This window comes from Plutella xylostella, chromosome 17 (assembly GCF_932276165.1).
Source record: "Plutella xylostella chromosome 17, ilPluXylo3.1, whole genome shotgun sequence".
Taxonomy (NCBI): Eukaryota; Metazoa; Arthropoda; class Insecta; order Lepidoptera; family Plutellidae; genus Plutella; species Plutella xylostella.
This window is the reverse complement of record NC_063997.1, coordinates 5,171,875-5,191,777: the sequence shown is the minus strand read 5'-3', so window position 1 is coordinate 5,191,777 and position 19,903 is coordinate 5,171,875. Positions and strand designations below refer to the sequence as shown.

The 19,903-nt window shown below is 39.8% G+C and overlaps 3 protein-coding genes and 1 long non-coding RNA gene across 4 annotated transcripts; 1 reads left to right on the top strand and 3 right to left on the bottom strand.

Annotated features, from left to right (window-relative positions):
* Nucleotides 1–9,044: 9,044 nt before the first annotated feature.
* On the bottom strand, nucleotides 9,045–10,540 carry LOC125489794 (elongation of very long chain fatty acids protein-like). Its single transcript, XM_048626882.1, has 3 exons — nucleotides 10,535–10,540; nucleotides 9,792–10,091; nucleotides 9,045–9,315 (listed from the first exon to the last, which is right to left on the bottom strand). Exons 1-3 carry the CDS (start codon nucleotides 10,538–10,540, stop codon nucleotides 9,073–9,075), a joined length of 549 nt encoding a protein of 182 aa, XP_048482839.1. The 3' UTR covers nucleotides 9,045–9,072.
* A 937-nt stretch (nucleotides 10,541–11,477) lies between these two features.
* On the bottom strand, nucleotides 11,478–12,762 carry LOC105392997. The gene is made up of 3 exons (XM_011564690.3): nucleotides 12,590–12,762; nucleotides 12,291–12,478; nucleotides 11,478–11,894 (listed from the first exon to the last, which is right to left on the bottom strand). Exons 1-3 carry the CDS (start codon nucleotides 12,627–12,629, stop codon nucleotides 11,478–11,480), a joined length of 645 nt encoding a protein of 214 aa, XP_011562992.3. The 5' UTR covers nucleotides 12,630–12,762.
* A 1,266-nt stretch (nucleotides 12,763–14,028) lies between these two features.
* Nucleotides 14,029–14,798, top strand: LOC119691539. The gene is made up of 2 exons (XR_005253948.2): nucleotides 14,029–14,312; nucleotides 14,673–14,798. It is a non-coding gene; the product is annotated as an uncharacterized LOC119691539 (long non-coding RNA).
* Nucleotides 14,799–15,963: 1,165 nt separating this feature from the next.
* LOC119691481 (male-specific sperm protein Mst84Da) lies at nucleotides 15,964–16,916 on the bottom strand. The gene is made up of 2 exons (XM_038109044.2): nucleotides 16,571–16,916; nucleotides 15,964–16,255 (listed from the first exon to the last, which is right to left on the bottom strand). The coding sequence occupies exons 1-2, from the start codon at nucleotides 16,726–16,728 to the stop codon at nucleotides 16,150–16,152; spliced, it is 264 nt and encodes an 87-aa protein (XP_037964972.1). The 5' UTR covers nucleotides 16,729–16,916; the 3' UTR covers nucleotides 15,964–16,149.
* Between the last annotated feature and the right edge of the window lie 2,987 nt (nucleotides 16,917–19,903).

Genomic DNA, 19,903 nt, shown 5'->3' with positions numbered 1-19,903 from the left:
AAGTTTCAGGGCAAAATCAAAAGCTTTGTGGTTCGGTGGCTGTTGACGACGCCACGACGCCTTATTATGAGGCCATGTATATAGTTTGAATTTGGACCCTTTTATTGTTTATAGTTTATTTATTGTTTATAGTTTATGTCATTGTGACTTTGCTAGACACCTTTTACTATCATCATTCCATTCATTGTAAATAAAACCACCAAAAGACCATGTGCTATTATTCTTGCACCTCAACAACCAGCTGCATCGCTAAAAGTGGCTTTGCAATGCATCGCACCGAGTGCTTCCAAGTTGGGAGTACAGAGTACCTACACCTTGTGCAAACAAATGTCCCGTTTCTGCTCATGAAGCTGCTGACCCTACCGCATGTAGTTTTCCACGCTCACCGTCCCGGAAAGTCGGAAACTAGTCATTTATTTCTCCCATGCTGTGTCATTACAGGCTAATAGCCATCCTTTGTAAGAGGAAATGGAATAGCAGAAAAGTGTCGATGCGTACGCTTCCACGAAAATGAGGAGCAGGTTATAATTTTATAACTATGACAGTCTTTCCAGGGGTCAAATATAAATTTTTCCCTTTCCGATTACTGTACTTACTTTCCACTTTTGCTCCATCCAGTATTATTATTATTGTAATACTTCATGATAGTCATTATTAATGTAATGGTAATGGTAGAATAGGTACCTACCTACTCCTATTATTGTAATGAAATTAAATATGAAAATTCAAAAAAATATTGCGTAAGGTATGTAAATATTATATTTGCCTACAAACTTTGTGTATTACCTATGTGTTCAATATACAATTTTGTGTTATCTTATCAACTTACGACGTTAAGAATAAAGTAAGTACTTACTTACCACGAATTTGGGGATGGATGATATTAGGTAACTACTTACTTACAGGCGATTTGTTGTACAAGATACTTTCCAAGTATTGTTATCATTTTTATCGTCGATTGATTTCGTCAGAAATCATGGTTTAACGACCTATTGGAATCAAATATTATATAAGTATCTTACTATCTTTTTTATGAAAGGATATGCGAATTAAGATAAGCAGAATACCTATCAAGTAGGTAGGTCATTGTTGTAAGACCTTTTGTATAAGCGGGTTCTAGTTTTCGATCATTCAAAGCCATAATGATAGACTAATTAAGTTTTTGTTCCAGACTATATATTTTTAAGATGCACAAGTCTCTTATAAGAACTACAGTCACACTAACTTATATGTTTGCTTATGTGGTGCGTTAAAGAATACAAGTTGGTGGCACTATCTACATACTTAAATTATCTGTAAAACGTACAAAATAATAATACATATGTAGGTATATTAATAATAATAATATGGTTATAGTGGGACCGTAGGAAGTATACCGTTACCGCTAGCGGTAGCGGGTAACTACGCTGTTTGAATAGGCCCTTTGCAGTGCATGGGGACAACAAAGCAGCGTCGCGCGTCGCTCCCTTGTGAAATCTGACGTAACTTATATGGACCTGACAGATGTTTTACAGGCGAGCGTTGTTAATTGCTAATGTGTCTGTGGTGGTATGGTAGAAGTTGGGCCAGTAGGAGACAGTCACTTGTGCTATCTACGATGTCTAAATTACAACAGGAAAATAACATAAAAAATACAATGATATAAATCGCTATTATCACAATCTATAAATAGGTAAGTACTTACTTAATAAATTAAATTTCAGAAAATGTAGTATCTTTATCAAGATAATAGTTATTTATACGTAGGTATGTATGTGTCACGGTGAATAGCCGGTTAAACCTATGATTAGGATTACGAACAGGAAAGGCTGAGGTTCGATAAATCCTACTATCTAACACAGCATTTTTTTCAGCTCAGTGCCAATTTCTCCATAGTCGGTTAGAGCATAACCAGGTAGTGGTTGACTTTTGACACATCTGTCATGAATTTTATATGGAGATAACGTTTAATTTATAAATCAATCCCTGCTGGTTAGATAACCGTCTATGGAGAAATTGGCACTTAACATAGTTACCTACTCATTCTCAATTCAACAAATTATGCTGCAATTCTGTGCGGCTAGATTGTCAGAAGTGGGTCCTTTCCCTGTAAGCACAGAGACCAGGTCGAGCGTTCCGCGAGCTGGTGATTCCTCGAAGTGGCACTTCCTCTGTTCCCCGCTCGCTGCTTGTTCTACGTACCGGCTGCCGTATTCTTTACGCAGAATCTATTCTATTGTATACATAGGGAAAAAAACTATTCATATGACCGCGTTTAGTACAGCTGTCACGTCGTTGTGTAGTTTTAATAATAATCTTCAGCCTTTTGTTAGATTTTTCTTAAACGGATTGCTTTCAAGTTTGAACGTATATTAAGTAGGTACCTGCATAATAACGCACATACATATTACAGAATAAAGGATCTATAGTCTAGTCATGCAGTGATTAGTTGATAAAAAACTACTTATTGCAAATCGTTACGCCATATTGGGGTTCGTAGGTCTGTAGCAAAAGCGTAAATGGAACAATGGATACTTTATTAAATTCAATAGTTTATTCTTCATCTGTACGTATCTACATAATATCACACCCTCAAATTTTTATTATCAGGCAACATGTGGCCCATAGATAAAATATATAAAATACACAATAACTTATCAAAATATACCTAATACATAATATTATATTCTTAATAAAAGACTAACTTAAACTCTAGCACTTTCAGGGGATTTCATAGTCTTTTTCGCCTCCCTATAGCGTCATTGTTACGGAACTCTTCGGAGACGAACCGCTTTTTTGACTTTTTTCTCTTTAAAATCATCATCAATTTCAATAGCAACAAAATCGCTGGATGCGTCAGAATACGACGCGGCAACGATGGTGATTGTAATTTTTCGACGAAACGTAATAAAAAAGTACTGCGGTGCCGCATTTAAGTATAGGAAAAATTACGATTTAAAGGAAGTCAGAACTAAATAAGATGACACCATCATGCACGCTAGCTTACTAGGGCTTCATCATCATCATCAGCCTATAGCAGTCCACTGCTGGACGTAGGCCTCTCCCAAAATACGCCACTGGATGCGATCTTTAGCTTTCCGCATCCAATCATAACCAGCCACCTTTCGCAAGTCGTCACCCCATCTAGCCGGAGGGCGTCCCACACTACGTTTGCCTAGTCGCGGCCTCCCTTCCAGAACACGTTTACCCCATCGGTCATCGGTTCTTCGACAGATGTGACCAGCCCACTGCCACTTAAGCTTACTAGGGCTTAGGGCTCTGTAAAAACCTGTGGCGCTATATAAGTGCTGTTTATGTTAATTTTACTATGGCCACGAGTAGATTTACGAATCATTTAACCATTGATGAACATAAACTTATCTTATGTTTGGGGGAACTTTTATTGGCTTAATTCGGAAGAACGCCTGACATTTAAGTCCTAGCAATGACTCACTATCACGTAACCGGAAACTTAACGCCTTAAAAAGAGTTTAGTAGGTATTTGTTATGTTATTTTATTTTATTTTATTTCAATGGAAAACTTACAGCTAAAGTTAATGGAAAAATGCTAAAAGTATGTAGTTGAAAGCCAATTACAAGTTTTCACTTATTTCAAACGGAATATTACAAAAATTAATCCTAAATGTGCTAAACACGTTACTAAACACAAAACAAAATAGATTACTACTTACAATTAATTACTTAAAAAATATATAATATAAATACTTATGCTTGCGTGTTCATAATGCAGATGCCAGTCACAATATCCAGTAAGTAAATAAATAACAGCACGCCATAATAAGTTGTCTTAAATAGAAGTACTAAACTTATTGGTTAAATAATAGCAGATTGAACGAGCATTACTATAGCTCGACAACTTCGTGCGCGACCCTCCTTGCGGGGTGACAGACGCGGAGGGGACGAGGTACCCAAGACGACAGCGGGTAACGGGAGAGGTCGCGGGGAAGGACAACGCGTGCACTGCACGTCATTATTACGGCAGACACGGCAGTCTCGGCCGAGCAGTCGAGGCGGCCACATGTGTTGTAAAATCTGTCATAATCTGAGTTCGACGCACATGAGACCACTGATCCTGAGACCATTAGTCTTAGTCATTAGTGTTGAGGCCAGAACCGCCACAATCCTTCGAATATTTACCTTTTGAATTTTAATAATCATATTATTATTATCTATGATTCGTCAATAAAATAACGTCAAAAACCACAAATCGTATATTTTACAAATAAATTAAATCGCATTATAAAACTATATTAAATCCATTGCTTGTTTACTAAATTCATTCGATTAATTGAAACGTCAAATGGTCACTTGAAATGTTGGCAGTTTGGGTGGACGGTGCATATTAAAAAATAAAAAGGTAAGGTGGGTAGTCGGTTGAGCAGGGACGGATTGTCATTCTGATTTAAATTATTGAACGGGTCGGTTGTGCACCTTCCGCAGGGATCACCACGTTTCACTATCAAAGTTAATCCAACTGTATCAAGTGCATCCTCTTGTATTTTATAAGATTGATCGGTAATTCCGAATAAATCGAGTGTGTACTACCTATCTGTGCCTTTATTTCTGGGGTGTGATGATGAATGGCGATACCAACGAACTGGCTGATCGAATCATTGACCAACCACTGCTAGCTCGTGCTCACTCCCCGACAACTATATAATCTACCGGGGTTTTCTGTAGAACCGTGAGCCGAATGTTGGTTTGGCCGAGGTTTGGTAGAATGCAAAATCTGCTTACTCCCGAGTAACTGGTAGTTTACTCGAGAGTAAAAAGTTACTCGAGCTTGGTCAAATCCACCCTAAATAATGAAACTAGTTTTATGAACCTTTTTATTGATCAACATAATTTACTCTTACATTACGTCACAAATAGTGACACGTTATCGCGAGATTTATCCGAGCACACTTTTCTCCGTCTGTACTCGTGTTCTAAAATGTCGTGCTACCTCGCCCCCGCCACTTCTTTCACCCCGCAAGGAGGGTCGCGCACGAAGTTGTCAAGCTATACAAAAAATGTCTAAATCTAAAAAGTCTACACTAAGTGCGTTAAAAGAGCGCGAAGCTCTCAAAAGGAACGAGTTCTGCCTATAATTCGTATGAACAAGTGGAACATGCAACAGTGATTTGTGACGTAGTTGACGCTCAGGGACAAATATATCGATTTTTTCAAGTAAATCAGGACAATCAACACTATTCTGAGCTATTTTTGTGAGGAAAGTTATATCTGCTGCTTGACGCCTGATTTCAAGAGGAAGAAGATGAAATTGATTGCAGTGATACTCGTAGCTGCGCCTAGGAATTTTAAACTTATAACACAGGTATCTAACAAACTTTTTCTGGATGGACTCAATTTTAGAAATATAAACGCCATAACGTGGGTTCCACACCTGCGACGCATATTCCAAGTTGCTTCGAACAAGAGAGCAATAAATAATTTTAATAGATTTCATTAAATTGAAATTTTTACAAGAGCGTATAAGAAATCCTAGTAATTTATATGCTTTTTTTACTATTTTATCAATGTGATTGTTAAAGAGCAATTTGGAGTCCATAATAACGCCCAAATCCCTTATCTCGTTGCAGCTGGAAATAGACTGATTATTAATATTATATGTACTTGAAAACATACTGCGTTTACGTCCAAAAGATATAGAGAAGCATTTAGAGACATTGATATCCAACCTGTTCACTCTGCAGTAGGTATTAAGTTTGTTGAGATCATCCTGAAGTAGAGCAGAGTCCTCCGGACTATTAACCACTCTGAATACCTTCATATCGTCGGCAAACAAGAGGAATTGTGAGTTGTTAAAACAGACGTCAATGTCGTTAATAAAAATAATGAAAAGGAGGGGGCCCAATAACGATCCCTGTGGTACTCCAGAAGGAATGCTTTTCCAGGTTGACGTATAACCGTTTAAAACCACCGATTGCGTCCTATTAGATATTTAGTTTGTACTATTATATTTTTCAATGAGGTACCTACCTACCTTTATTTTATGGAACTTTTGTAGTTCAAATTGGACGTAATTCAACTAGCTACCGAACACTTCCAAACACTCGTGGGAAACCTTCGCCCGATGTCAATCTAAAGGAGTGCTCAACCATTTTATGTTTTTGGGGACTTTGAGGTTGCTTTTTCTTTGTGGAATTTGATATCACAGGATTTAGGTGATTTTATTTATTTATTTATGCTTTTATTGCACAACTAGCTGTCCCCGCGCGCTTCGCTTCGCCTTAAAAAGTTTTCCCGTGGGAATTCCGGGATAAAAAGTAGCCTATGTTCTTTCCCAGGGTCTAGACCGTATGTATACCAAATTTCATTCAAATCCGTTCAGTAGTTTTGTCGTGAAAGAGTAACAGACAGACAGACAGACAGACAGACAGACAGACACAGTTACTTTCGCATTTATAATATTAGTTAGGATTTACAAAAGTAGATGTACAATCAGGTGGACTTAATGCTAGTGATTCGATATTTACTAACTTTTAAATTGTTATGTAAGTATAAAGTCACTTCTCCTGTGTCATTATGTTCAAGGTTTAATTTCAAAAAATGACATTTACTTTATAATCATTTTTTAAATTAAACCTTGAAGATATGACACAGGACTTAAATATCAATGTCTAGCATAGAGTCGAGTCGCCGTTGAGTTGTTATAATGTGCGAAGACCTTAAAGCGTCCAGTAAGGGGGTAAAATTCGTGTGACGCTTTCAAAGGTACAGTCAGCTGCGTAAGTAGCTATACACATTTGAACCTTGTCAATCTAACAAACCGCATATCCATTCATTGAAGCATTGACGGTTCGTCTGTTTGACAAAGTACAGAAGTGTATAACAACTTATGCAGCTGACCGTACATATAAGATTGATAGTCTTATTGGTAGGTAAGTATATTATCTTATGGTACTAGGTAAGGTACCGAGTTCCTGAACGCCAGCAACTCTAGCGAGAGATTCTGAGAAACAGAAGTCACAAACAGCATCAAGTTCGATTCGATCGAATTTCAAACGAAAAGTTTCGCAACTTCTGCCGCTTCCCGAGAGCTGGGCACACTCGTGCACACTTTGGTAAGTATATAAAGGTACAGTCAGCCATAGACTCAAGCGGAATCACTTTCATTATAAACTGCACGGAAAAAAAATACTTAATCATTAGAGCTGGATCGATAAAATATTCTTTATTTATCTATCTTTTACCTATGAGTCATATCAAACTGTTTGCGGAGTAGCTCGGGCTGGACACGTATCTCTTTAGCCAACTGTACACACAACTCGACTATTCCACGTACCGGCGCGGCAGCGGAACTCGGCAATCCAAATAATTGAGCCGCGCCACCACCGGGCCACCGAACACGACAGAGCAATGCTATTTACTTCACAATAAAGACAATGGGTGTTAAACAGAAATCATTATTTAAAAGTATTACGGGCAAGCGCTGAAGGGCTATTCGAACTTGTAAAAAAACGAACAAACGAGAACTGACATCCAATACCTACGTTTAGCAACGATATACAGTCTGGTTTAGCGCAGCTGCAAACTGAAACTTAGTTTTTTGGATGGTAGAGTGACCCCCCTATTTCCAGAAGTAGTTTGTGTGCAATGGTCGGTTTGGTTGGCTTGGTACCTCCATGTACATAGTTACAATGTGAGCGGTTTTTGATTCTGGAAAGCAATTTTATTGTATTGTTGGCCGCATACATCTAGGTATCGCTTTCAATCGAATCGAGTAATTTGTGATTCGTGGAATTTTAATAAATTGTTTTAAAATAAGCCGACAAACAGATTCGTATGAAGCAATTAAAGTAAATTAAAAAGCGAACTATAGGTAATTATTAAATACAGGCTGTTGCACAAGTGGCATAATACATATACCTACTAAGCCGAAAGGGGGTGACTTTGGTGGTCTATTCTATTCTATTCTCTATTGAGGTTTAAGTACTGTAGGTGCAGGACCTGGCTCTCCCGAATGGAACCTTTGTGCAAATCCCTAAGTTCCAACCCTTCCTTCCAAAGCTTAGACTATTTCCCATTTCCACCAGACTAGACCACTGCAGGTTCGAGAGTTCACATAGAATAAATATTATCTGGATGTACTCAATCTCTGTTTTCCTCACGAATTTTTCCTTCACCGAGCGATGGTATACATTATACTAACATTCAATAGCCGGGTCTCATGGTCTACACGAGGGTACACCCGAGTCCGCGTTGTTCTCGCGTTCCGATCGATCGCGCACTCCAAGGAAAATTGTATGTAAAAAAGTTAATAAACCTAATTCAAGAAGAAACAAAAAAAAAAACAATCAAAAATTAATCATAGAGAAAAAATTTATGACAGTCCTTTGTCAGCACTTGTCTGTCATATTATAAATTAAAAACTGTTAAAAACAAAATCCCTAAAAAGTACAACAACAAAAACCTGAAAAACACTTTCCAGCAATATTTTCTAACTTTTAAACATTACATCAAAATGACTTACGGCGGCTGGGGCACCGCTTGCTGCTGCGGCGCCTGTTGCGGGCCTTCCCCTTGCTGCGGGGCGTCCTGCTGCGGGACGGCCTGTGGCGGGCCGGAGCCGTGCGGCCACTCCGCGTGCGGCCCCCCCTGCTGCTACCGCATCCCCGGCCCCCGCTGCATGCCGCGCAACTGGCCGTGCCAACACGCTAATGGTCCATGCTTTGGGCCAGCTGGGACTTGCTCTTGATTCAGGGCCAATAGGCTCTTGAGTGAATTTTGTATGTCATTGAAGAGCCGTATGGGGATGGTGTTTGCTGTGTTGTGGTTTATATTTTGAAGCTTTGTTTAACATGATTGGTTCAGTTTGGAATAAACGTTTGTTTTAAGTATAAAATACTATCTATAATATTTTAGGTTGCCAGTAGGAGTATGTAACTAGGTTTTTATCCTCTTACCTTGATCATCACCATTATCAGCCTGTTCAGGCTCTACACTATGCAAAGCATTACAAAGATCTAATGTTGTGCATAAATATTTTATTTCAACTAGGTACTTACAATATAGTTACAGGGGTACAATGAAAATATTCCTTTATTCACACTTGATTTACTAAACAGCTCATTGAGGAGTACACACATTACCCGATAACGCCAACACCTTCTTCTCCTCTCCACCACTCTTCTCCACTACCCCCTCACTCTTCCTCCTCTTCCCACTGTAACACTTCCTGTAGAAGTCTCCGAACAGGTACATGAAGAAGAGCAGGTTCATGGTGATGAAGACGCCGACGGCGCGCGGCGGGGGGCACGCGGTGAGGAGCAGGGAGGCGGGGAAGTGCACCGCCAGGGTCACGAACTGGATCTGGAAGAGTGAGATGGAGATGAGAGAGGTGGCTTGTTGATCAGGGATAGCGTAAAAATCATAAACAAGTAACATATTATCTCTGGTAAAGATCTTAGCAGGTAATTAGGGCAAGAGGGGTTCATGAAAGTAGCCTCAAGTTGAGGAAAGACAGACGAGGTTCTCCTGAAGGGCCCGGTGCATCCTCTGAGTCAGCGACTGACAGGAAATCTGATTGTCTAATCCTTTCACCACGGTGACAAACCCTAGTCCACCCTAGTCCTCTTCTGTTAATTACACGTTAATTATCTAGACTATCTAGAGGAATCTTTGAGACAAAAAAGCATAGCGGACGCTCAATATCAACACTATGCTGGTTAGTCGAAAAAGCGTTGTGATTGTATAGATTTCATAATATTTAATGCACAGCTAATTTTATGAAAATAAATATTCCAGATTACTCGGAGTACCTGAAGTACTTCCAGACAAAAACTCACAATTTGGAAAGTAGTAATGTACTTCTTCCACCACAGATACGGCGCCACCCGGGGCCCCAGAGCGGCCAGGCCGTAGTACGAATACATGACGACGTGCACCACGCAGTTGAGGAACCCAGAGAATATTACGTTCTCCGAAGGAGCATACTTCAGGAATGCCCAGGAGCCCAGCATCATCAGCGAGTGGTGGTAAATGTGCAGGAAGGAAACTTGCTTTTCCTTCTTCCGTAATATAATGAAGACAGTGTCGAGAAGCTCAGTGACTTTGGCTATGAAGTAGAACCAAATGTGTGTCAAGATCTGGAAAGATTGATGGTTGATGAGAATTATTGATGAAATACAGTCCCTAGAAGGATTTTTTACGAAAATTTGCGTTCATTCGGAAAATTGCTGCGTGATTTCCGCTAAGTTTGAGCTCATGATAGAATATATATTATATACATACTTAATAATATGTAATACTTATACATCGGCAGTTCATTGAAACTCGTGAACACAAAGACTCGCTTAACAGCTTTTTATCCATACAATAAATCTATTGTATGTATATTATTATAATAATAATATATTTTTTGTAATTTTCATTTGCATGTTAAACAGTAGTGCGAAATTTTGGACGCAAACATTCAAGCCTAATTCGAGACAATTCTCTTTTAATTACGTTAGGCCTTTTCAAAAAACTAAGATAAAGATAAGTTTTTTAAAAGAGGCCTCTAAAACAATAACTAATTAAATGTTATTACGTGCATTTGACATGCCTACCATTGTTAAATACGATTCATGCGTGCATATCCGTCTAATCCTGATAAAACCAGTTAGTTGAAGGTAAAATTAAAAACCGACTTCAAAAAACCACTAAAACGTAAGAAATAATTTAAGGTTTAGACCAATCCTAGGTCACAGTATAAATATACCTAAGCAGGTACTGTTCTTTTTTGATGTTGGTGCAGTGACAAAGCAGTTAATCTGAAGAAATATGGCACCAACTTCAAAAAAGAACAGTACCTGCTTAGGTATATTTATACTGTGACCTAGGATTGGTCTAAACCTTAAATTATTTCTTACGTTTTAGTGGTTTTTTGAAGTCGGTTTTTAATTTTTTTAAAATTATTATTTTATTTTGTTATTTTTAGTTTATTTGCAATAATTATCAATCAAAAGTAAGATGCAAATGATACCAATATGTCCTACTCGTTAATACGAATCATTCGAGCCCAAACACGAGGTAGTTGCTATATACCGTTGAGGAGTTCCCTTGACTGCCTTCCGTTTCCATCATCAGATCAGCTCAAGGTCACCATCATATCTTTTTGTTATAATAACAATATTTACGTTATAAATTTCATAAGAATCGGTTGATAAGTGCCCAAAATGGAAATTTATACCCCTGTTTTTACCCCTTTACCCACCCTTGGGGGTGGAATAAAATTCTGAAAAAAAAATGGGACCACCCCTGAGCTCAACCCAATACATCAAAAAAAGAATTTTCAAAATCGGTCCATAAATGGCTGAGTAATCGATGAACATACATAAAAAAAAAAAAAAAACATACATACAGACGAATTGAGAACCTCCTCCTTTTTCGAAGTCGGTTAAAAACAAATGTTGCGGTAGGACGAAGGTAGGGTAGGTCTTGTATATTAGGAAGGTAGTACTTAGCAAGCTATTCGTCTTTGGGAAAGGCCCCTAACTAACGGGGATGATGGGAGGGAAGGCATGTACTCTAGAGTCATATTTATTAAGACATGGATTGGTGAATATATTTAGCTTAATAACTTCTATTCTATGAGAGAGTGTAAATGATGTGTTTTTAAAGCCCAGTATTGGTCTAGTCCGCTCGTCCGATGACGACTTGAGACAGGGTGGTTCGGTGAAAGTGTTTTCCGAATCAGTGCTTTTCTCATGATCTATGAGCTTTTGAACATAATATGAGAGGTAGTTGACAAATACCTCAAGGCACCTCATAAGCCTCTTTTTTGGTAAGCTGTAGTCGGTTAAAAAAATAAAATGTAAAATGGATCTCACCTCAGATCGGTACTTGCTGTCATTGATATGGCATTCCGCATGTAGAAAGTCTGCCGTTTTGTACATAAAGATGAAATACTGCAACAAGACCATACGCAATTTTATTATCATCATCATTAACTATCATAACTTTAAGAATTTGGGTTTCTTTTGGGTCATTTCATCGGGTTTGCAGATTACAGATTTTAGCTCTACCAGCGGTGTGCGTGAAAGTATAGCCTCCTCGAGTGACGCATCATCTGGACCTTGTAGCCCGTACGGCGCCCCGTGGGTCCCTGGGCAATCTGGGCATCCTGAATCCTGGAGTCCTCGGATCCCTGAATCCACTGTGACAAATTGTAGCCTAGCTGTAGAGTTCGTTATCGACCAGATAAAGTCACCGACATCGACAGTCGATATAAAGTTTCACGGTTCAAATCCCACGTCACTTACCACGTCAAGTGAGTTATAAGCATAAAACCACAACTTTCTTACCCGATAGGCTAAATACGCGGAGAGACCCACTTGCACGGCGTTATACACGGGTAACACTGAGCTCAGTTCCAGAGGCATCCTGTGCTTCATCACGTTTGGGCCAATCTTCAGTACGAACAGGAGGTACATAGCCATTATCACTGTCACTGGTATTGGAGAGGACATCAGAGGAAATCTGTTCACATCCACTGAAACAGTTAAATCTGTTACCTTACATCAATAAATTGTTTAAGAAATGAAACATTATATTTATGTAGCCGTTTAAAGCTATACATATATTTTATATTTTCTAAACTCACTTTCGTAAACGTCTGTGAAGGATTTATCGTGACTCTCCATTTCTTTTGTGTTATTTACTAAATAAATAAATCTTCTTTACAACGTGTTTATTACCACATAACAAAAATGGCGAAAAATAGTGAATAATGCTAAATGCGCGGTCTTTGTCGGTGGATAGTCTGAAACTTTGTAGAACGCTTTGTAGACTTTATAGACGTAGTTTGGTTCCGAAACCTTGGGATTTGCATTGTTTTGGAAAAAAACTCTTTAAACTTCGAGAATCAGCCTGTATTCACCGCTAGGTGCGTTTCTAGATTCAGCCCTAGGCCTTCCCTCTCCCAGCCGTAACTCAGGCTTTGCACCAAAATACATTATGTGTCCAGGACTTCGACTATTTTATATAATCAAAGGTCCAGGATGGATGGATGAAAGCATAAAAATTTAGATTTGATTTCATAAGAAGCTAATCAGCTAGTAAAGGTCCATTTCATTACATTCTCTTAGCTAATAAGATTAAAAATTAAGAAAAATACGAAACCAGATTGTTACACATTTTTATTCTTATCAAAACATCAAGGAAATAAATTATAGGCACCAAATAGAGACGGACAGTTTGAACCCACACGATGCACGAAACCCCACACGATCGCAAGCGCCCAGATCCTCAGCATGGGCCGCACTTAGGGCCACAGCAGGGGTTGCAGGGGCCGCAGCATGGCGAGGGGGGGCAGCACGGCTGGCAGCAGGAGGGGTAGCACGGGCCGCAACAAGGCTGGCAGCACTTCGGCTGGCACGAGTTGCAGCACATCGGTATACACGGCCCGCAGCAAGGAGGAGGGCAGGGTGAAGCGCACGGGTTGCAATAAGACATTGTGCTGTAAGTAGTATTAAAATTCAAAGGTTTCGGGTTTCAACTTGAAACTTTCAAGCTGAGTTTGTTGATAAAAACGCTGAATTTTTGTTCTTTAGTAGTAATATTTTTGGATTTTTTGTTGTGTTTTGTATAAAATTCTGATGAATACTGAATTAATTTGACTTTGTAGATGACGTTCGAAAGGTGTTCGAAGTGTTTAAATTCAAAAATAAATCTTTTTATTTTTATTTAACCTATTTATGTTTTATATTCTCTTAAAAAGAGGTTCGACTTGATGCAAAGCAGCGCGTTTCGTCTTGCCCTCAGTCTGTTTTTCTGTAAATGCGTGCCATGCATAGGTGCCATGCATAGACCTACTACTACACAGTGCCATGGTATATTTCATCATCGTCAGCCCTTGATAGTTCACAATCCCACTTTGGATTATTTTCCGAACACCGTTTTTCAAGCTTTCTTTTTCAAAGTTTTTCTCATTATGATGAAGTGCCTGAAAGTCTCAGAATAAAAAATAAATTGAAAAAAATAATGACGGCAGGTCAAACGTATAAAAAAATCCATAGAGTTTATTTACCTCTATGACAAATATCTTTGGAAATATGTCAGACTGACAGATACAAGACAAAAAACTCGCATTTTTTTTCAAAAATCCGAAAAATCCTATTTTTTTATAAATAATTATTAGAAATATTTCTAAAATTCATACATAGCTAAAATATCTACAAAAATGCCAATATACTACGGAGGCTACCCCGGCGGCCCAGACGCGGGGGGCTACTGTTTGTTCTCGTACCGCTGCTGCAACCCCAGCATCGGGGGCTGCGGCCACTGGCCCCCGCTGCCGGGGGCTAACTGCGGACCTCCTTGTCCAGGTTAGCGTGATCTACTGATGATGATGTTGATGATGAAATCCTGTTATCCCTCATCAGGGACATAGGGCTCAAAGAAAGGATTTCCACTTCTCCCGATCTCGTGTAAATTAACTGTGCACCTGATAACCAACAAGAACCAAATTTGATGACCAACAAGAACCAGGGGTCATGCCGGATACGCCAAAGCTAGTTACTATGACCTCTGGTTTTTGTCAGTCAGTTGCACAGTTAATTCGCACGAGTGGTATGAATTAATTTGCAAATGAGTACTTTGATTTGTTTGTATTATCCCTTGGTCAATCTAATGACCCATCTTTAATGTAAGAACTTTTTTGAAATAATATACTTGATTTGTTTCAGGACCGCGGTGTTGAATGTTATTCTTGGTTTTCAGTCTGTTCTCTGTAATCTGAAGAATAGTCATGTCCCAGATCACCCACTAACTCATGTCTGTCTATTAATAAAGTTTGATATTTATAAAAGTTACTTTTGGTATTTATTTTCTGGGTTAGCATTAGGGATGCCCGAATTTCTGGCTCGAATCGATTTTTTGGATCGTAATGGATCGTAACACCGTGAATCGAACTGGGGAGTTTCGTTTTCTGATGATACGATTTTTTCATACGATCTTCTCTGCATACGATTCGATTTTCCTAAAGATCGAATGCCATTGAATCGATTCAAAAAATCGCTAGATCGTATGGCCGTGATCGGGCATCCCTAGTTAGCATAGATCTAATGGATGTAATTAGCAGATAGCAGCATTGTAGACATCGTAGACATAAAGGAGTCTACACACCACACCCACCGACCCGCCGACACAGCCCGGCGGCTTGGTGTCGGCGACCCAAACCCGCCAACCCGCCAACATGTGTCATGGGGCTGTGTCGGTGAGTTAGTCGGCGGCAAGAAATCAGTACAACTTTTTTAGTTAGTGATTGCAGTGTGTATGAACGTGGAGTGTCGGCGGACAACTAGGCGTACGCGTACGCAAGTCGCCGGCCATGCCGCCGACTTGCACGCGCGGGTACGAGTCGCCGACATGATTCTTGAAACTAAGTCGCCGACACCAAGCCGCCGGGCTGTGTCGGCGGGTCGGCGGGTTTGGTGTGTAGAGTCCTTAAGTACCTAATTATTGATATTCATTCAACTTACCTCTATCCCCCATATATTAAATACTTGCCTGTATAGAGAGATAAAAGTTTACTGACCCACACTCTTGGAATCGACGTACTGAGAACAACTCCTTTCTTCGTGGTTTAGAGTACCACTAGAGTACGGTACCGTGATATTTTGTTAGTTCGTTCTATACACACACACGCACACGCACTCACGCCTTGTACTAATGTACTCCCTTGCGGGGTAGGCAGAGGTGCATTGCTGCACCCACTTTTCGCCAGAGTGTATATTAGTCCCAATGTAATAGGGGGCGGGCCTATTGCCATTTTACGGGCACACCCAAGACCCGAGAACAAATATCTGTGTTTAAACAAATATCTGCCCCAGCCGGGAATCGAACCCGGGACCATCGGCTCAGTAGTCAGGGTCACTACGCCATTCGGTCGTCTGTCGGTCGTTCTATACTTATTGTTTATAAATAAAATACTTACTAAAGATACATAGGAGTTAATATAAAAGGAACCATGAAAAATATAAACAATACTCTTTTTATTCAACCTGAATCACACATTACATGTTAACCACCACATTTTAAAAACACGACACTTGTTTCGTCAATGCAAATAAATAGGCAACGCAGACCAACGCACTACAGGATGTTCTTGGGACTTCCACAACAGGGTGTGCTTGGGACTATAGTGCCCCTATGGGCGAGGGCTTAATTGCAGCTGGGTCCGCAGCACGAGCTGCATATCCCCCCGGTACAGCCGCCGATACATCCGTGACCACAGCTGTAGTACGAGCCGGCCACCCCACCACGCGCCCTGTAACAACAGACGATATTTACAGGCAAGGTGTCTTGAAATTCATGATTGATACATAGGCCTAAAAAAAGCAACAGCTGTTATTTTATGCATCAACACCTTCGATCATATATACATTTACACCCTCGAAGATCAACAATATTATTTTGATGTCTCCAAGGACTTCTCCCTTGCAGTTAAATACAACCTCTTTTGCTTCTGACTACAGACCAAAGCTGCTTTCATCAGACTAGAACCTATGCAGTATGCACGACACAAGATCACCACACCAACCGTTCAAGTATCTTCCTGATCAAAAGCTATAAGCCAACTAACCCATGCATGCAGCCGAGCGGGCCCCACCCGCAGCAGTTGCCGATGCCGTGCGGGCACCACGGGCCTACGCCGGAGCACTCCTGCCGGTAGGAGCAGGGCCCGCAGCACGGCCCGCACATCGGGCCCTGGCAGCCCGTGCAGCAGTTGCGGACTGGCATGGTAGCAGGTTATACAGAGTATGAAAAGTCTCTAGGTGGATATGGTAACAATAAGGTGAGAATTCAGATGCTTTTGCAGTTTTTGTTTTACTTAATTTTAGCACATTTAACTTATTTTTTTTGTATTTATAAATTGGTATATATGAATAAATAAAGTATTTTGACTGATTTGACAGGTAATTATTTGTTTTGATTCGAACAGTCTCTGTGGTTCAATCATTTTCCAAATTTAAACCATCTGGTGGGAAATGCTGACATTCCACACCGAGACCGTATTCTAAGCTTTTGTACCATAGAGGTTTTCACAATAAAACTCAAAATAAGTACTATTTCATGTTAATAACTGTCACAGTGACACAAATCACGTATTTTTTTGTATTTTTGTAAAAAAACTCTGTCATTGAAAAACTCTGCAAAAAAATTCTGCGTAAAAATTTACTGCTAAGAAAATAATAAAAAATCACTTCCCTTAATTACCTATTTCCTGTGTAAAACCTCACCATGAGCTGCTGCAACGGCTGCTGCTGCCCGTCGCTAGGCGTCCCGTGCTGCGGGCAGGTGGCGGGCTGCGCCTACCCGGCCCCGTTTTGCGGCCCGTGCTGCGGGCGCGTCTGCTGCGGCCCCTGCGGCCGCCCGTTCGGCACATACAGCTGCCGGTTTCGCAACTGCTGCTGAATGTTCGGCAACGTGGGGATGATGCGGGTTGTTCCACAGTGGTGTGAAGTAACTGCTGTTTTTGTAGTTTGTTGAAAATTTGTAATATACAATATTGTTATAATTTATTGTCTTATCTTGTTTTGTAATGTAAGTAGGTAATCAATATGTTTTAACTCCAAAGGCTCTATTGAAGCTTAGCGCGCTCTGATCACCGACTCACCGATATGCTGAAAAAGATCATCCACTGGTAGACACCCTTATTTTAGTTATCATTTATTTATTTATTTATTTATTAAGGTTTATTCACAGATAGTGTATCAGGTACATTCACACATACTTTTAAATAATAGGGCTAAATACACTACCTACTTAAGAATAAACACAGCATGCCTAATAATAAAGGTGCTTAGTGACTACTACTTAAGTTATTAACAAATGAAGTTAGTTGGTACATATAAAAAGTTTAATTAAAAATACTGTTTCGTATATTAGTTATTGTGGTTGCGAAAATATCTATAGATCCACTATGATGATTAAGTAGCTTGCATAAGCGTGGAATTGCCGAGTTGGCCCCAAGAACTGTCTTCCTTAAGGGAGGGTAGAGTGGCGTGACGGGCCTACGAGGAATTGTACGAGGTATTCTGAAGTTGAATTTTGAAAGCAGTTGCGGACAGTTGATTTTGTTATTAAATAATTTAAATAGGAATGACATGTCAATGAGTTCAAATCTTTTGGAAATTGGGACCATTTTATAGTGTTTTAGCGCTTCGTTGTAGGACTTTATTTTTTTAGCCATGCCTTCCGAGTAAAGTAGATGTCGTACAAACCTTTTTTGAACTCGTTCCAGCCGCAATGCGTGGGTAGCGTAGTGTGGTCTCCACACAACCGAGGCATATTCCAAGATGCTTCGAACGAGTGAGTAATACAATGTTATCTTGGTTTTAGCCTTTTTAAATTGTTTTGAATTTCTAATTACGAAGCCTAACATCCTGGATGCTCTCTTGCAAACACTATCTATTTGAGGAACAAAGGATAGTTTTTTATCAAAGAAAACTCCTAGGTCCTTTATAATTTCAAGTTCTTCTAACGGGGAATTACTTATTTGATAATTTGAATTAATAACGTTTTGTTTCCTAGTAAATTTTACATGGTAGCACTTAGGGTCAATTCAGACGTACCACAACCACACCACAGCCACAACCACACCACAACCACGCGATGTGGTCGGGTGTATATTTTGTATTGACAATGAATAATCCAATTCACACGTGCCACATTTTGCCGTTGTTATCGACCACCTGTGTAATACGACCACATCGCAACCACATCGCAACCACAACGCAACCACAACCCAACCACATCGCAACGGCAACGCCGCCACGCGGCGGCGGCACCGCGGCAACCTGTCTTCCGTATTAGCTGCACACGACGACGTGGTTACCACATCGCAATGACAGCGACAACGCAATCACATCGATATTTTGTCGCTGCCACAACGCAACTGCAAAAAGCCGCTGTCACACAATTCACACGTAACCACAGCTTGACCACATTTTGTCGCTGCGACGTGGTGTGGTTGTGGTACGTGTGAATTGACGCTTAGAGGGATTCAACTGCATTCCGTTTCTTTCACACCATTCGCACAAAATACTTAGATCATTCTGTAGCAAGATTGAGTCGCGTAGAGACTCAATTACTCTGACAATTTTAAGGTCGTCGGCATACATAAATGGAATGGAATTAGAAAAGCATAGTGGTAGATCATTGATAAATAAGTTAAATAAAATCGGACCAATATGTGAACCTTGCGGACCTCCAGAGCTAATTTGTTTACATTCAGAAGCGTATCCGTTAACAACAACATAAAAACTACGATTACTGAGATACGATTCTAACCATTTCAACAATGGACCCGCAAATCCAAAGCATTCCAGCTTTCTGACGAGAATTTTATGTGATACTCGATCGAAGGCTTTGCAAAAATCAGTGTATATCACATCTGCTTGTCCGTGGGAATCTATGGTCTCCGATAGGATGCTCTCGAAGGTTACCAAATTAGTGTTTGTGGATCTAGCTTCAAAGAATCCATGCTGATGATTAGATGTAAACTGTTTGCAGTGACTTTGTATGAGTGGGCATATTAGAGATCATTGCAGTGAAACCAACTCCTAACAAGATATTTTAACAAAAACTGCACAAGGGTGTATACTACACAAGTAAGTATAATAAGTAAGTAAAGAAACTTTATGAATATCAAAGAAATAACCTCGCGTTATTCTTTCATTCATTGGACTTTCATTGGCCACCTGCTTTGCCACCATTTCTGAGTACTTATCACAATTTGATGACGGGCTAATTTTTAATATGAAAATGAAAATAGTTTTTGTTCAAAACATTACAATACAATAAATATCTCTGCTATTTAACAAGATAGTTGGAAGCTTTTTGGAAGTTGCCGTCTCCAAACTGTTTTCCTACTGGGATCGCAGCCTTCATATGATATTAATATTTGAATATG

What these genes read in the sequence shown, in the direction of transcription:
- LOC125489794 (XM_048626882.1), bottom strand. An exon ending in ACATTACTACTTTCCAAATT is followed by an intron (nt 9,316 to 9,791) that starts GTGAGTTTTTGT and finishes TCACTCTTCCAG; the next exon opens with ATCCAGTTCGTGACCCTGGC.
- LOC119691481 (XM_038109044.2), bottom strand. Translation starts at nt 16,728, where the DNA reads ATGCCAGTCCGCAACTGCTGCACGGGCTGCCAGGGCCCGATGTGCGGG. An exon ending in CCGCTCGGCTGCATGCATGG is followed by an intron (nt 16,256 to 16,570) that starts GTTAGTTGGCTT and finishes CTGTTGTTACAG; the next exon opens with GGCGCGTGGTGGGGTGGCCG.
- LOC105392997 (XM_011564690.3), bottom strand. Translation starts at nt 12,629, where the DNA reads ATGGAGAGTCACGATAAATCCTTCACAGACGTTTACGAAA. An exon ending in CTTCACAGACGTTTACGAAA is followed by an intron (nt 12,479 to 12,589) that starts GTGAGTTTAGAA and finishes TAACTGTTTCAG; the next exon opens with TGGATGTGAACAGATTTCCT. An exon ending in CCGCGTATTTAGCCTATCGG is followed by an intron (nt 11,895 to 12,290) that starts GTAAGAAAGTTG and finishes GTCTTGTTGCAG; the next exon opens with TATTTCATCTTTATGTACAA.